At 35.8% G+C, this 17405-nt stretch overlaps 1 protein-coding gene across 4 annotated transcripts in view; it reads left to right on the top strand.

The window, feature by feature from the left end:
* AP3B1 (adaptor related protein complex 3 subunit beta 1) overlaps positions 1-17405 on the top strand; it is a 344581-nt gene that overhangs the window by 73776 nt on the left and 253400 nt on the right. Inside the window, exon 2 of one of the 4 annotated variants that reach the window (XM_082724771.1) lies at positions 15761-15884. The exons of the other annotated variants lie outside the window; for them this stretch is intronic. Within the exon in view, the coding sequence (XP_082580897.1) occupies positions 15874-15884 (11 nt within the window). The 5' untranslated portion in view covers positions 15761-15873. The remainder of the gene's footprint in view (positions 1-15760; positions 15885-17405) is intronic. 4 annotated transcript variants of the gene reach the window in all.

A 17405-nucleotide genomic window follows, 5' to 3' on the forward strand; every position in this document is an offset into this window, starting at 1 on the left:
TAGGAAAAATTGGTGATATAACATCGGTAATGTAACTTGCGATGTTACAAGTAAAGTAACAAATTTATTTGATTTAAAGACTCACTGGATTGATATTTCTTATCCTTATAGGAAATTTAGCAAATACAGATGAAAAAATAACAACAGACACAATAAATACATATGAATATGAAATAACAAAACATATAAAAAAAACCCCCTAATTTCAATATCCAGATAGAATCCATTAATATAATATAGATATTCCCTTTTCTTTTTTCTTTTGCATATATGTATATTATGTATTTTAAAACAAACTGTATGATTTTATAGTGTAATATGGTGTTATGTTTTATTCTTTTTATTTACTAGTATATGGAGTCTGTTCATTTCTTAAAGTGATAGTTCTTTTAGGACATATTGTAATTAAGCCACTAACTTGGAAGAAGCACTAAACTTTTAGAAAAGTGAACAATTACCATATTATGTAGCTAAATTTCATATATTACTAAATTTCATACCATTGTTTTACTGAATCATATTTCACAAGCATTTAAAACTACTGAATTATATGGAGTATCTTTAATTTGCACCATGTAAAAGTAAAAGAAGTTAATAAGCACTAGGTGAATTCTGTTTGCATATCAAGGATTTGGGAATAATGATTTTAGATGGTACAGGGAAGTAAAAATGTGTTTGTTTTAAACTTTTTATTTAACCTTCAGTCTTGTGGATAGATATTCTATTACTTTTAAACTGTTCTTAAAGAAGGAGCTCCTTTCCCATTTTTCCTAAAAGAAGAGGAACTTAGGTATGTTTTGCTATAAACAGAAATCAAAGAAAGAGTGTTTCGGGAAGGAGGTAAGTGGTGAGCAGTATGAGCTGCTGTGGTGAATAGGCCAGTAAAATAAATTGAGAGGAAGTTTTTCTTGGACTTAGTCATAAGGCACTTGTTGGTGACCTTGGTGGTAGTACTGACAATAGTGTAGGGAATCAGATTGCAGTGGATTGACAAATGGGTGAGAAGTGAGTAAAGGAACACCACTTTTCCAAAGAACTTTGGCTTTCAGTGGGATGAGAAAGGGTAGAATTATAGGAACATGGAATCTAAGGAGCTCTTTATTTTAAGGATTGAGAGAGCTGAGAATGCTTAAATGCTGATTGGAAGGAGGCAGTAGAAAATGGTGTTGGGAAACAAGAGAGGGAGGGCTAGAGCATGATAAAGAAAAGGAGGAAAGGTTGGATTTGGAGGCCAAGTGTATAGTCTTTTGTCAAAGAATGATAGGGAAAAATGGCTGGATCGTCTGATGAGAGGGAGAGGAAGTGGTAGGGATGAATGTTTTAGAAGAAGTCTGAAGTAGTTGGTAGAGCCAATGGGGAAGGCTTGTCCTGACAGAAAACCAGGAAGGCTTGTGGGATGATACTGAGGGGTAGCCTAGTGGAGGTTAGAAATTATTGATTTATACTGTCAACAGTCTGATCTTTTTCTCTAGTAGCACTCAGCAGTCCTTTCATAAATATGAAGAAAATGGTCAGTTCATATGGCAGAATTGAGGTTTAGCTACTTGGGTGCTATGAATGACAGTTCAGCAAGAAGTTGAGGATGTTGGTAAGAAAGATGTTGAAGTACTTAAAGATGGTATCTAAGCTGGAGTGGGAAGAAAAGTAAAGGTAGTCGAGGGCTGATGGGAAGAAAATAGAGTATCAGGGGACCAGAAGTGTTTAAGAAGTCAAAGGAATAGGTGGTGTGGGAATAACTGAGTGAGAGTGCTGGAAGGAGAGGAGACTGATCAGAAAGAGTTGTATGAATTTAATTTTTCAGAGATGGAATAGTTTTGGGTGTTCACAAGGTTTGGGTATGATTTAGGGTATGACTGTGGCAGTTAATGGCTGCAAGTTGCCTGGAGCTGAGTATCAGTAAAAATGATTAGGACAGGAATTTAGAAATCAGAGTATTGAATGGGCTTCCAAGTGGATGTTAAAGTCACTCAGAATAATCACCAGTGGCTAAAATGTCTTGAGTAAAGAGTAGCAAATCACAGTAGCAAGGATAAAAGAAGTAGTTAAGCTTGGGCGCCTGGGTGGCTCAGTGGGTTAAGCCGCTGCCTTTGGCTTAGGTCATGATCTCAGGGTCCTGGGATCGAGTCCTGCATCGGGCTCTCTGCTCGGCAGGAAGCCTGCTTCCCTCTCTCTCTCTCTCTGCCTGCCTCTCCATCTACTTGTGATCTCTCTCTGTCAAATAAATAAATAAAATCTTAAAAAAAAAAAAGAAGTAGTTAAGCTCAATGGTGTTTATTTTTGAAGATTTTTTTTCAATGAATGCATTAAGTCTAGTGTCAGAAATAACGATTTCTTCTGGTCCTCCCTTCCCCCCTTATTAACAGTGAATATCATTGCTTCCTTTACATAGGGACTGTTAGAAAACTTAGAGCAGAATTTGTGGTGTGTGACTAGCAAGTGTAGGGAGCTTTATGGCATATTAGCCTTACTCTTGCTTTTATTTTAATTTCCTTATTTTTCCTTTTCCCATTAAAATTTTAAAGGGTTGCTCTCTATTATGAATACTTGAATAACCCCCTTAAAGTTGGGGAACAAGACAGTACATAACTGTACATAAATGGACATAAATGTACAGTACTGAACCACCCAGGCACCCCTAACAGTTACTTTTGATACTCACTGCTCCTATTCCATGCCACCATTGCCATATTATGTCAAGCCTTTATTGAATGGCTTCTCTGTTTTGTCTCTTCTTGGATTGGGGACACAAACCAGCATTGTAATAGTAGTAATAGCAGTAATAATACCTTATATTTTTAGAGTACTTTCATATTCTGTAGTTTTCTGGCCATCCATCCCATATACCTCAAGAATTCGTAAGTTCCCTGGTCTTCATAGTAACATATTAGTCCTGTCTTCTGTCCTGCCTGTGGAATCTTGATGACAGAAGTAAGTCTAGATTCTTTCTGTTCGAAATCACCCATTGTCGATAGACTTGGTACTTTTTTACCCCCCATTCTTAAACCCCACACTGCAGACATCTTCACATTCTCCTTAACCCAGGCCTCTTTTTCCTTGATTATTTGCACCAAATGCAAGGTGCAAACAGACCACTCTTCTGCTTACTAGTGCTACCTCTGTATCCCATTACTTTCTCATCCAGATACTCTTAGGTTCACTTGTTTTGGATTCCACCTTCGGTTTTTATAGGATACCATGCCTACATACTTGTACTATTTCTCCTTTTTTTTTGAGTTCTGTTATGATCCCATATGTGTAATTATCTGTAGGGTCTCTTAGTTTCCAAAATAGAGAAGTGGTTTGCATGTTGTCTGGGTTCATGGGTGCTATTCCCTCATTCTTCCCTGGCTTTGGAACTCCAGGACTTTTATATTTGTTCTTTGAAAACAGTATTCCATTGGTCATATATTAGTTTGCAAAACATTTTCTTTTTTTTTTTCCACAAGGACCCAATTTTAATAGTGACTTATATGACAATGCAGTGTTTGTTAAATCATAAAAACTGGTTTAAAAATGTGTTATGTTGGGACACTTGGATAGCTCTGTCAGTTGAGCATCTGATCATGACCCATTGTGCTTGGGTCATGATCCCAAGTTCTGGGATCAAGTCCCAAGGACTAGCAAGCAAGGCTCCTTGCTTAGCGGGGAGCCTGCTTCTCTCTCTGCCACTTCCCCTGCTTGCTCTCTCTCTCTCTCTCTCAAGTAAATAAATAAATAAAATCTTTAACAACCCTCCCCCTCCAAAACCATGAGCATTACAACATGGGGCAGGTAACTTCATATTTGTCTAACAGTGTTCTCATTTAAATTTAAACTAATGGTAAATACATTGAATTTTATTGGTAAAATACTATATTCACAAATTCATAAAACCAGGGCTAAGAGGCCCTTAGAAAATTCCTATTTGAGGTGTCAGAATGCTAACATTAAGAAAAAAAGTTAATACTTGCCTAGTATAAAATGGAATGAGGAATGCTCCAGGATATTGAAGGAGACAATGGTCTATGAAGGCATGGAGCTGCTGGAGAGTAGGACTTTGATTTAGGCATTAATATAAGGAAGGAAAAGATGAAGAGTGTTTTTTTTTTTTTTCTTTTTCTTTTTTTTTAAAGATCTTATTTTTGAGTAATCTCCACACCCAGTGCAGAGCTCAAATTCACACCCTTAGATCAAGAGTTGCATGTGCTACTGACTAAGCCAGCCAGGTACCCTGAGGATGAAAGATGTTCTTAGTAGGATATGATATGGGTTCACAGTATGAATGAAGGTAACATATTTTGCCTTTTTATCCTGACAGCAGTGAATGAAGCAGTATGGATAAAGAGGGGAGTTCCTGGAAAAGAGCAGTGGAAAATTTGAGAAGTACTTGTTAGACTGTGAAGAAAATTGGACTTTAACTTCTGTTCTAAGAACAGGAGTTGATGATTACAAGTGACTTTTGCTGTGGTGTTTTGTGAAGATTAATCTGGAGTTGTGTGGAGAATAAATCAGAGAAAAGAATCTGGGGGCAGAGTGGGACCATAATGGAGGTTGTTATAAAAGTCCAAGAGTAATGTGATGATGATTTGGAGTCTGTTGGTGTAAGTGGGTACGAAGAGGAAAGAAATTGTGAGCACATTATGAAAGGGGAATTTAGAGGTCTTACTCATTGGATTTGGTTGAGGGGAGGAAGGAATCGAGAAGTTTGGGTTTTTAGCCACGCTAGAAGAATGTGGGAACTGTTGACTGAAATGGGGAAGGGTTGAGAGGACCTTTGGGAAGGAGAAAGACATTTTCATTGGTGATGTTGGACTGTAGTTAAGAGAGATCAGAGGGGCGCCTTGGTGGCCCAGTTAGTTAAAGCCTCTGCCTTTGGCTCAGGTCATGATCCCAGGGTCCTGGGATGGAGCCGTGCCTCGGGCTCTCTGCTCTGCTGGGAGCCTGCTTCCTCCCCTCTCTCTGCCTGCCTCTCTGCCTACTTGTGATCTCTCTCTCTCTCTGACAAATAAATAAAATCTTAAAAAAAAAAAAAAGAGAAATAAAATCTTAAAAAAAAAAGAGATTAGAACTGTCTATGTATTTGGGAATGTTTTGAGGTGAGAGAGCAGTACATATTGTCTGTGACTAAATGCACTTGTCATTAGAATTAATGAAATTCTGTCAAAAATCTGTTCTTGAGATAGGTTTGTGACAATAGGAAAGGTCAGTATAACATTGGCCCAGAAATATTTGGGAATGAAAAAAAGGTAAAAGCATAGTATCTAAAGAACATTAGCCCCAAATAGTGTGAGTAGTTAGATTACTAAAGAAATATAAATGGCTCCTAGTAATCAAAGGAATGCAAACATACTTCCTATTTCCGTATATGAAGTCATAGTGTCCATAGAGAGAAGTTTTTGTTACATTTTTATGTGGGATAACACAAAGTGGGCAACTGTGTGTCATTATCCAGAATTTTTGTTGAAATCTTACCCAGTCCTTGAAATCCAGAAGCATAGGACACTCTTCTGAGTATATAAAGTCAAAACTGTTGGGGGCAGTAAGAATTTCACACACTTTTATGTACTTTAATAAAAGCAAAATAGATAACTATTATTTAATAGTACATAGAAGTGCTAGGGTTAATTGAAAGTAAATTAAATAAAGTTAGAAACACATAGTTCTCATAATTTCTGGCTATCTAACAATATCAGCAATTAAAAAATAGTAGATCGGTTTTCTCAAGGTGATTGGATACTTGAACATTTCTTCAAAGAGAAAGTGTGCCTGGAAGTCAGAGATGTTTTTGTTTACACATGCGCGCGTACACACACACACACACACACACACACAGAAACACACAGAATGCTGTATATACTGGTACCTTATATATTTCTTAACAAAGGATTTTGGATGATAGTGACCACAAATGGTTTTTTCTTACTATCTTTAGCATTCTTAGTATTTTGAAACCTTTCATTAATGTAGTAAAAAATTAAAAATTTTCAGTGTGATTTGGTCAGTAGTATGTTTTATATTTCAAAAATTTAAAATCACATAGAAATAATTTTTTGAAGAGATGACACTTTTCAAGAGATGGCAGAATTTAAAATAATCATGTAAATTTAGGTGATTTGTACTTTTAGATTCTATTCCTGTCAAATAGTAATTTATAGGACCTTTTTTCTCTTTCAAGGGCTACACAGCCCGCATCAGGAAACACAACTTTTTAAAAAAAGTGTAAAAAATGCCTAACATTAAATTTACATCGTAACCCCACCTACAGTTCAGTAGTGTTTGGTATATTCATATTGTCATATGATAGATCTTTAGAACTTTTACGTCTTGTAACACTGCCATGTGACTTCTGAAAACTAAACTTTTTAGTGAGATTTTCAAGTGCTTCAGGGACAAAGCTTATCTAAGGTAGAGATTGCATATTGGTTTCCTCAATTCCCTACACAGGAGGCTGATCCAAACTCATCAGATGGAAAACTTGCCTTCTGTGGCCTTGGAAAATTGTGTGTGTGGTTTTTTTTAAGAATTTAAAAATTAATCTAGCTTTGAGTTGGCATATCTTATTAACATAGTTGTAGAACACTTATATTTATTCTACTATAGTTTATGAATTTCTTGGAGAAAAATCTAATACTAATACTCAAACTTGATGCACATACTGACTCTTTGGCATGTCTGTGTTTATGCCCATCTGTTACTGTGGCACCATGCCCGTTATTGTGGGGGCATGCCAATAGCAGTGAGGCATGTGAGCCAACAAAGATGAATTGTTTGGATGGAATATACTGTTCTGTAATACTAATTAATTTTGAGCTGATGAATCTACATGAGATAAAGTTAACGAAATATAGTCAAAGTAATGTCAGTGAAAATAAAATTTATTTTGACTTATACAGAAGTGTATCACAGATGTTTTAGACTACTATTGAGAATAGTTAGAATTAGTGTTCATTATGGTTCCAGGGATCAATTTTCTTTCTGTAAAAATTGTGAGTTTAAGAGAAAAAATATACAACAGTTGTCTTGTGGTAGATTATAGACTAGAGAGGAAGTACTATGGCACTGTCAGTTATAGATTTTATTCTTACAGGATATTACTTTATAGTTTTTGAATTATAACAGAAGTTGACAGCAATGTGGTAAATGGGAAGAATGTTGGATTTCAAAACAAGACTCACATTTAATTTCTTGCTTTGCCGTTCCCTAGTTCTGTGTTGGTATACTTAAAAGCTGTGTGAGTTCACAGTTTCTTATGTCTGTATAATTTTCTGCTTGTATGCTGTCTTGTATTTCCTGAGCTTCAATTTTCTTATCTATCAAGTGGGAATAATAAAGCCACACATGTGTCACAGAGACTTTGTGGTCCTAAAATAATGTGGTGTTATAAGTTATAGAAGACAATAGCACTGTCAGGTAGCTAAATACATTAATTATATGTTAGAAATGCAAGGCATATTAGTGGCAAGGTAGTCAGTAATGTGGAAAATACATAACTCTTTCCCATACTCTCAGAGATAACTACAATGAGAAAGTTCTTAGGTATCCTTCCAGGAAATTTTTAAAAAACGAAATGATAATATATATACTGTTCTCTAATGTGTCTTGCTTATCCTTTAATACATCTTGGAGGCCTTTCCATATTAGCAATTGTAACTATGTCAGTGTTTTTTTTAATCACTATATAATATTTCCTACTATTCCCTTTATTTAATCTCATTTTGAGGGGCATTTGATTGATTTCACTTTTTGTTGAATATAAGCAATACTGTAACATACACTTTTGAATATGTGTGAGAATTTATCTATTTGTAGTAAAAATTTCTAGAAATAGAGTTGTAGGTCAAAGTTTACTGCATTTTAAATTATGATAGATATTGCTAAATTACCTTCCAGATGGGTTGCACCAGTTTTCTCCCTCCACCACCAGTGAAGTCTGTTTCCCTTGCACCTTTGCCAATATTGGGTACCATCCAATTTCATAACATTTGCCAGTCTTATAGTGCAAAATGTTATTACATGGAGTCTTCATGATTATGAGTGTATTAAGTCTTTTTCCTCATATTTATTGGTTTATTCTTTCAGTAAATATTTTTAAGTGTCTTTTATCCATTTCCCTGTTGGTCAGCTCTTAATTGATTAGTTAAGGCTTCTATATAATTTAAGAAAATTACTCATTTTTGACTTTTTATGGCATTTTTTTGGTGTAAAAGTTTTAAAACTTTCTGTTTATATTTTTCTTTTCTTGCTTCTGAGACTCCCCCAGTCTTTTATCTTTTATAGAAAGTGGCATTTTTGGTTTATATTGCTCTTCAACAGTGAAACTTTTCCTTGTGCCAGTCAATTTTTTTTTTGTCTCAGCACATACAAGCTCAGCTGGCTCAGTGCTCTGTGAGATTTTCTTGAAAACTTTAAGGATGAGTTGTCATATTCTGGAAGTCATCCTAATATCCTGAGCGAAAGTAGAACTTACTTTGTGCTGCCTTCCAAGAAAGCAAGTAGCTGACGTCATTGATAAAAGGTTTGGCAAACATGGAGACTTGCTGTGAACTATGGCGTCGTGGTTTTTAAAACTTGTATGCATGGGATGTATACCTAGAAAATGTAATCCTAAGTTTTAACCTTTATTGGGTCATGGAGCCTTTTGAGAATCCAGGGAAAGCTTGGAGTTTTCTGTTTCTAATGAACATGTTAGTATGTAGCAAATATTCATTTATTCTTTGAACTAATATTGTGTGCCTTTTATGGGCCTGTACGGTGTTAAGTGTGCTTGAGAAAACAACCATAGTCTTCATTTATAAATCCTTTGTAGACCTTCTGTTGGATCCTCATATATCCAGGTTTGTTTTTGCCATAGTATCTGCAGAATTCCTTTGGTTGACTCCTTCTCCTCATTTGAGACCTCAGCTTAAATGATTACCTACCCAGAGAGGACTTTTATGGTCACCCAGTCTTACTTTATTTCATTACCCTATTTTAATTATTTTTAGTACTGCTATATGGTCTTTCTGTCCACTTTTGTTGTTTTCCTTCCTTTTTCCTTCCCTCCCTCCTCTTTCCTTCTATCATTTCTGTCATTCCTCCTACTCCTACCCATCCTGTGTTCAAACTTAGAATGTAAGTCCCAAGAAGTCAGGGATCCCAGTATTTTGAACAGTTTCTGGGGCATTTGGATATTGAATTAATGAACTTGCTAGACGTGCTAGTAAGTACTTTTTAGTGATCTCATTAAGTCTTTATTACAACCTATTCAAAGTACATACTAACCTTAAGTTTTATTGATTTTTCTCTGTAAATAAGTCTTTAAAAAAATTATCATCTGGTCCTTTACAGAAAAGTTCTGCAGACCTTTTTCTTAAGGAAATGTCTTTTTTTTCTCTGCATACTTTTAAGATTTTTCTCACTGATTTGATTTGCATCAGCTTGACCACACTATGCCTAGAGTAGCTTTCTCTGCATGTGTGTGTATTCTGTTTTCTTCAGGTTTTAAAATATGTGGGCTATGTCTTTCATTACTTTGGAAAAATTCTTAAAATCTTAATTGAAAGGCTGGGATATGTACCATACCTCTGTACTTGCCAGAGACTTGAATTCCAACTCCTCTACATAGCAGTGCATAGTTGCTGAAATCCCTACACAGATATTTAACTTCTGAACTGTTTTCTGCTGGATTTTCTGGAATCATGCCCTGTGAAAATGTAGATGAGTACTTAAAGGGATTTTTGTATACCTTTTCACTGGTTCTCTCTTCTGTAATTTTGCCCTTCAAGTTCCATTTCCTTTATTACCTATGAACTTCAGCATTTGTCTCCTCAGTCTGTTAAAACTGCCATTTCTTGTTGAGATCTAGTCTCCCAAATGGTGGTTTGGGAAATATATTCAAGGAAAAAACTGGTGTAAATACAGAGCTCACTTTGTTGTCTGCTTCTCTTCTTTGCAGGATTTTGGCCCCTTAAGTCTTGACTGCATTGGTTGGTTGCTCTTTAGTGCATTCAGAAAGTTACTTATTTCTTCCAGCTTTTATACTTACTTTCTGTGGCAGGTTTAGTTTCTTATAGACCCATGGGCAGATGTGGAAATCCCTGCGGTGTATTATAAACATAGCAGCCAGAATGATTCTGTCACATGTATCATCAGATCATGGCTCTCCTTTAGTCAAAGCCCTCCAATGGCTCCTTTTTTCATTTGGAGTAAACATATTATTTACTCCCCTTTCATTGTCTCTTTTGCCTAGAGTGCTCTTCCTCCATATTCCTCACTCCCAGTGTCTGCATGACTGACTGCTTTACTTGGAAATCTTTGTTCAGATGTCTCTTTATTTAGCTTACTCTGACCACCCTCTTTAAAATTGCCTTCTCCATTTCCTACTGCATTCTCTTCCCTCTGCTCTATTTTTCCCTCATATCACCTCATGATTTAAAATTTATTTATTATGTTTGTTGTTTTGTCTCTTTTAGTTGTTAGGATGAAAACTCTACAAGGGTGAGGATTTTGATCATTTTTGTTTACTGGGGTGGCACAAATGTAAGTGGTAGCCAGGTGAGAGTAGAGTTACAGAATCTGAGAGGGGAGGGAATTTAAGATGGAGGAGTAGTGGTTAATTATATCAAATGTAGAGGAATAATTTAAAAGTATTCATGGAATTTTTGCATGGAATTTTTAAATTAGGAAGTTGTACCTTTGTGAGAGAAATTCTAATGGAGGAGTAAGAGAGAAAAAAATTACCCAAGGTTGAAGAAGTGGTGATGGCAATTGTACACTGTTCCTTTTTTAGTTTTGTGAACAATATAGAAGGAAAAGTTTATATTTACTTGGATAATTTGTGTTCTTTTTTTAGGGGGTTAATAGATGGATGATTAGGTAGTTGGGAGTTTTTGTTTTATTTACTCTTGTATTATTAAGTCAGTACTTTGTCCCCAAAACTATACAGTGTTTTGAAGGTCATCCAAGGAAAGTATAGGTCATAACTGAACTGTAAGTTACTAATAAGTTTTTATATTGTGCACATAAATGTATCATGAAGGCCATTCCCTTTGGCTACTTAGCACTAGAAAAAAGTAAATTCTGATTCTTGTTCCCAGCTGTTTTTTTTTTTTTTTTAACATATCTATTTGTACAGTGTAACACTTAAGTAGAAACATTTTTCATTTAAGTGGCTCATAAAGCATGCAGAGTTACCTATGTTTTAGAATTTTAAAATTTTTTGACAGGGCTTGAAAAGGTCCACCTTCCTTTCAAAGATTTGATACGTCGTTTGGGGGACATACCTCCAACTAGAAATTGCTATTCCATGTTACTTTCCCTAGTCCATCATTCCTGGGTTTAAATTTCAGGTGTTGCTTTTTATGGTACACAAATTCCCTTTTGAGGGAAAAGAAGGAGATTGTGTATATTGTAGTACTTGCAAACTGATTAAATAATTATTATTTTTTTCTTTCAAATTTCTAGTCCATCATGGATCTTCTGTAAAATACATTAAGAAATAAATTACTGGGAAAATGGAATGAAAGAAAGCATGCAAAATGCAAGCCCCCATTTTTTTTTTATTAGATTCAAAAAAATAGTGTTGAATTATTGTCAGGTTTCTAGCTTTGCTTGCTTTCAGTTTCTGTACATGTCTCCTCATGGATTAGTAAAAAGAATTTGTGGATTAGTGATGGTTCTTGGACTGAACTTTTTTGGATCACTCTTTGAGTATCACCGATACAGTGTATAAGGCTGTATAGTCTTAATCATTCCCTTAATTCACATTGTTTTTAAAAGGAGTGAAAGATTTAAATGAAATATGGATTATAGACATTTTATTTATTTATTTTTTTAGTACTTTCTATACCCAATATGGGTCTTGAACTCATGACCTTGAAATCAAGAGTTGCATGCTCTTCTGACTGAGCTGGCTAGGTGCCCCTGGATTATAGATTTTTGTTTTGTTTTGTTTTGTTTTTTAAGAGTTAATTTATACAATGTTAAAGCTCTCCTACCTCTTAAGTTCTTATGTATAACTGGTAACATTTTGCTTTTTGATTATAGGTGATTTTTTTACTGGTGCTGATGAGAGTGTCTTTCTGGTAATAGTAAGATTTTCTCTAATTCCAGTTACATATTTTCCTTTAAACTATAAAAAGATATATTTTGAAAATGAAAGGAAAAGTTATACCACTTATTACCACAAGATGTCACTTATGTAAAAATAAAGCTGGTATCCTAGTACTCAAAGCTGGAAAGCTGCTGGTCAGTAGGTAAATAAAAAATCAGGTAAATTTAAAAAAATAATAATTCAAACAAGTATTGTTTTTCACCTGTCAGTGAAAGTATTGCCAATTCAGCATTTGAATCAACTCTCTTAATGTTTAGCAGAAGGAATTTCTCAATTTCTAAGATTAATGAACTAACTGATACATGTTAATAGGCCATATTTAAATCCAGATAAGGAAGAAGGTAGACCTAAAATGACCCTATACAAGTGCACTTATTTTGAGGGTAAATGAGATGTGTTTTTTGAGGTGTGTGTTTTTTTAAAAAAAGATTATTTATTTATTTGTCATACAGACAAATAGAGACAGGCAGAGAGAGAGAGAGAGAGAGAGAGAGAGAGAGCAAAGGCAGGCAGAGGGAGAGAGAGAAGCAGGCTCCCCACTGAGCAAGGAGCCGCTGTGGGACTCCATCCCAGAACCCTGGGATTATGGCCTGAGCCGAAGGCAGTGGCTTAACCGACTGAGCTACCCAGGTGTCCCTGAGGTATTTGTTTTTAGTCTCCCAAGCCTTTACTGTTGACAGTAACAGTAACTGGTGACAAAGAGGAATTGGAGAAGAAATAATGTAATTTATGTCAGAATTTTCAATAGTTTTCATGATATACCTGTGTGAAGTTGAATATTACATCGAGTTGAAGCAGTGCCTGGGGTATTTCTAGTATCTTCTCTGAACCTCAAACTTACTATCGGCCTGTGTTAAAACAAAAGATACTTATGTTTGTTGAAGACTACATTAAACATGATTTGCAAAACCTTTGGCTTTAATATTGGGATCTTGTTTTCTTACTTTTAATTTGAGAGTGTGTGTCAGTACCTAAAAGTGGTTGGGAAGGGGACTCTGGTATCTCAAGCTTAAAAGGAGTAAACCAAGTTTTCATTAGGCTCTGAATAAAGTTACTCCTAGGATTGGAGAGGTTGGGTTGTCCTAAAAATTGTTGCTTTGTTATTCTTCATTGCTTACTTCTCTAACACTGGTGGAGAAGAATGTTGGAGAGCTCTTGGGAAAAGTGTAAGGGGGCAGACATGAGCAAATGAACTTTCTTTTACTTTTGATATGTGTATGTGTCATCACATAGTCTTTTTTTCCCCTATCTAATTATTTCAGTTTTTTTTTTTCTTTCTTACCCCACTAAGATTTGTAAGATTTTTTCAGGAAGGGTTTAAAATTTTCATTTATGGAAGTATACATGGTCATTAAGTCAAAGACAAAAATAAAAAGTAGAAAGAAAATAAGGTAGATAAGGGAAAAAAAACCTCTCGTGTGGTTCTATTTTTTTTTTTTTTTTAAGATTTTATTTATGGGACGCTTGGGTGGCTCAGTTGGTTAAGTAGCTGCCTTCGGCTCAGGTCATGATTCGAGCGTCCTGGGATCGAGTCCCACATCAGGCTCCTTGCTCAGCGGGAGCCTGCTTCTCCCTCTGCCTCTGCCTGCCATTCTGTCTGCCTATGCTCGCTCTCTCCACCCCGCCTCTGATAAATAAATAAAATCTTTATAAAAAAAAAGATTTTATTTATTTACTTGACAGAGAGAGATCACAAGTAGGCAGAGAGGCAGGCAGGGAAAGAGGAGGAAGCAGGCTCCCCAGCGAGCAGAGAGCCTGATATAGGGCTTGATCCCAGGACCCTGGGATCATGACCTGAGCTGAAGGCAGAGGCTTTAACCCACTGAGCCACCCAGGTACCCTTCCATTTTTTTTTTTTTTTTTTTAATATATTCTATGTCTACTTCTCTAATTGAGGCAAACTCATTTTTTTTTTTTTTTAAGAATTTATTTATATGTCAGAGAGAGACAGCACAAGCAGGGAGAGCAGTAGGCATAGGGAGAAACAGGCTCCCCGCTGAGCAAGGAGCCCAATGTGGGACTCGATTCTAGAACCCTGGGATCATGAACTGAGAGCCAAAGGCCGATGTTTAACTGACTGAGCCACCCAGGCATATTATTTTTAATATTCCTTTCAGTTACCTTTGCAGTATAGAAGAGTGACAAGTTTTAAGAAGGGATTCTAAATGTAATCCAGTGAACATTTATGGTATTTTATTATTTGGTAGTTGTATATCCTCAGATACAGTTTTTATGTGTTGCTTTCTCTACTACTTGTGTATTTTCTAACTGTAAGTTTAGAGAAAAGTCACTGTTTTAATTATTTAACTATTTTTGTGTCCCATTAGTTGTCACCATTGTATTTAATTTTATGAGCTGCTTCGAAAAGAAGAGTAATTTTTTTTTTTTGCATAATAAATTTCATTGCCTCTAATCTTTGGAAAAAAATGTACTTAGTATTTATTTGTTTATTTATGTTTTTATGTAATGACCATTTGTAACATTTACCTTCCATATTAGTTTGCTATGGCTGCCATAATAGAAAGACACAGAACCTATGGCTTAAAGAAACTTATTTCCTCTCAATTTCTGGAGGCTGTAAGTCTAAGATCAAAATAGGCAGTTCTGATTTCTTCTGAGACCCCTTTCCCTGGCTTGCAGATGGCCACCATCTTGCTGTGTCCTCACCTGGTCATCCCTTTGTCTGTCTTTGTCTGTGTCTTAATCTCCTACAAAGACATCAAGTCATGTTGGATTAAGGTCCATCCATCCTGATCTCATTTTGGCTTAATTACCACTTTAAAGGCTCTGTCTCCAAATAGCCACATTTTGGGGGTTAGGACTTCATAGGAATTTTGGAAGATATATAACTTAGCCTGTAATAACATCTGATTGATCATTCATTCTTGGTAAGTGCTTACTGTGTACATGAGGCTTAAATTCATAAAGTGTACAAACACTAGTTAGTAGTTTTGTGTCCAAGATTTCTATGTATAGTTAAAGAAGAATTTCTGGTTTACTCATAGACGTAAGCAAGGGTTTCTCATACTTTTTTTTTTTTAATTTTAAGATTTTAATTTATTTGTCAGAGAGGTAAGGAGAGAGAGCACAAAGAAGTTAAGAGGCGGGCAGAGGGAAAAGTAGACTCCCCACTGAGCAAGGAGGCTGATGTGGGACTCGATCTCAGGACCCTGGGATCATGAACTGAGCTGAAGGCAGTTCAGCTTAACCAACTGAGCCACCCAGGTTTCTCATACTTTTTGGTGATTGAACTGTTTCATGAAGTAGTCATGTGGCATAACTTTTTTTTCCTTTTTCTGCCTTGTGAAAAGTTGAAAGATTGCTAATTATAAACGAATAACTATTGTAAGTAGTTAATTACAATTTGTAATAATACAGTCTTAGTTTCCTTTTAGTTTCTTTGAGAAGATTTTGCTTTGATATACTAAAATACAGTATGTAGTGATTTAAATTCTTGAGTAAGCATGGATGAAGCTTAATTGATTTCTGAGTGTAAAGTGGTGGCTTATCTGATCCCTCATAATGTTTTTCTCAGAAGTAGATTTATGTCTTTTGGTCTTGTTTAGGAGAACACGACATCTTATTCACACCTGAAAAACATTATGAATGTTTTTACTATTAGCTTTACAGAGGTATGATTTGCATATAATAAATTATCCACCCAAAGGTGGTAATTAGATGTTTTGACAGGTATCTGTACCAGTGAAGTCACCACCACAGTGAAGAAGATACAGAACATTTCCACCATCTTATGAAATAAAGTTTTCTTACGTTCCTTGGCTCTCCATTTCTTCCTCTACTCCATGGCCCTGGGGTATGACTTATCTGCTTTCAGTCTCGATTAGTTTGCCTTTTCTGTAAGTTTAAAGGAATTAAATCATGCTGTTTTGTGTCTGACTTCTTTCACTCAGAATAATGATTTTAAGAATTCATCCACTGTGTTGCATCTATCAGTAATAAGTTTTCATAGCTGGATAGTATTCCAGTGTTTGGCTAAGTCACATTTTACCAATGGATATTTATTTTTCTTCCAGTTTTTTACTATTACTAATAAAGCTGCTATGAATGTTCATGTAAGTTGTTATGTGGAAATATGTTTTTATTTCTCTGAGAAATGGAATCGACTGGGTCACATGATAGGCTTATGTTTAAATTTGTAAGAATCACCCAGTTTTCCAAAGAGAGTGTGTGTGTATGTGTGTGTTTTTGTTGTTCTTACAGTCCCACCAACAATATGTGCGAATTCTCATTTCTCTAGAGCCTTGGCAACATTTGTTATTGTCAGTCTCTTAATTTCAGTTCCTCCATTGGGTGTTAATGATATCTCATTTAATATGGATTTTCCTGATAGTTAATAATCTTAAGCGGGTTTTAATATGCTTACTGGTATTCCTGATCTTTTGTGAAATGTCTTGACATATTTTAACCATTTTTTTTTTTAAGGTTTTATTTTTTAGTAATCCCTTCAGCCAAGGTGGGGCTTGAACTTATAACTGAGATCAAGAACCACATGTTCCACTGAGCCAGCCAGGCACCACTTGACCATTTTTTTTTTTTTTTAACCATTCATTTTTGGTTGGCTTCTTTGTCTTCTTATAAATGAACCATTAATTGTTATATAATTGGTTTTTTAGATTGAACTTAAGACTTTACTTGTACTTACTTGTGTGTGTGTCCTCAATTCTGTTTTGTGTCATGTATCATCATCACATCAGTAAAGATGCATAACTGTTCCATCTCCCTTTTATAACCGCCTTTCCCTTTTTTTTTTTTTTTTTTTTTAAAGATTTTTTATTTATTTATTTGACAGACAGAGATCACAAGTAGGCAGAGAGGCAGGCAGAGAGAGAGAGGAGGAAGCAGCAGGCTCCCTGCCGAGCAGAGAGCCTGACGTGGGGCTCGATCCCAGGACCCTGGGATCATGACCTGAGCCGAAGGCAGAGGCTTTAACCCACTGAGCCACCCAGGCGCCCCGCCTTTCCCTTTTTTGATCTTAATGTGCAGAAGCCACTGACCTTTCTCTGCTTCTATAATTTGTATTTATTTTTTATTCTATAATTTATTATTTTGTTATTTCACAATTATTATACTTATTAGTTTGCCAAGGCTGCCATCAGAGAATGCCACGAAACGGGTGGCTTGATTAACAGAAATTTATTTCTCACTGTTCTAGAGGCTAAATGTCTACCATCATACTGAAGGCAGGTTTGGTTTCTTCTCAGGCCTGTCTCCTTGGTGTACCATTGGCTGATATCTCTCTGCATCCTCATGCTGTCCTGTCATGTAGAATCCTGAAGTCCGACAGACTTCCCTCATTTTGTTTCTTTTCTCCCTT

Source organism: Mustela nivalis, assembly GCF_964662115.1.
Source record: "Mustela nivalis genome assembly, chromosome: 3".
NCBI classification, from domain to species: domain Eukaryota; kingdom Metazoa; phylum Chordata; class Mammalia; order Carnivora; family Mustelidae; genus Mustela; species Mustela nivalis.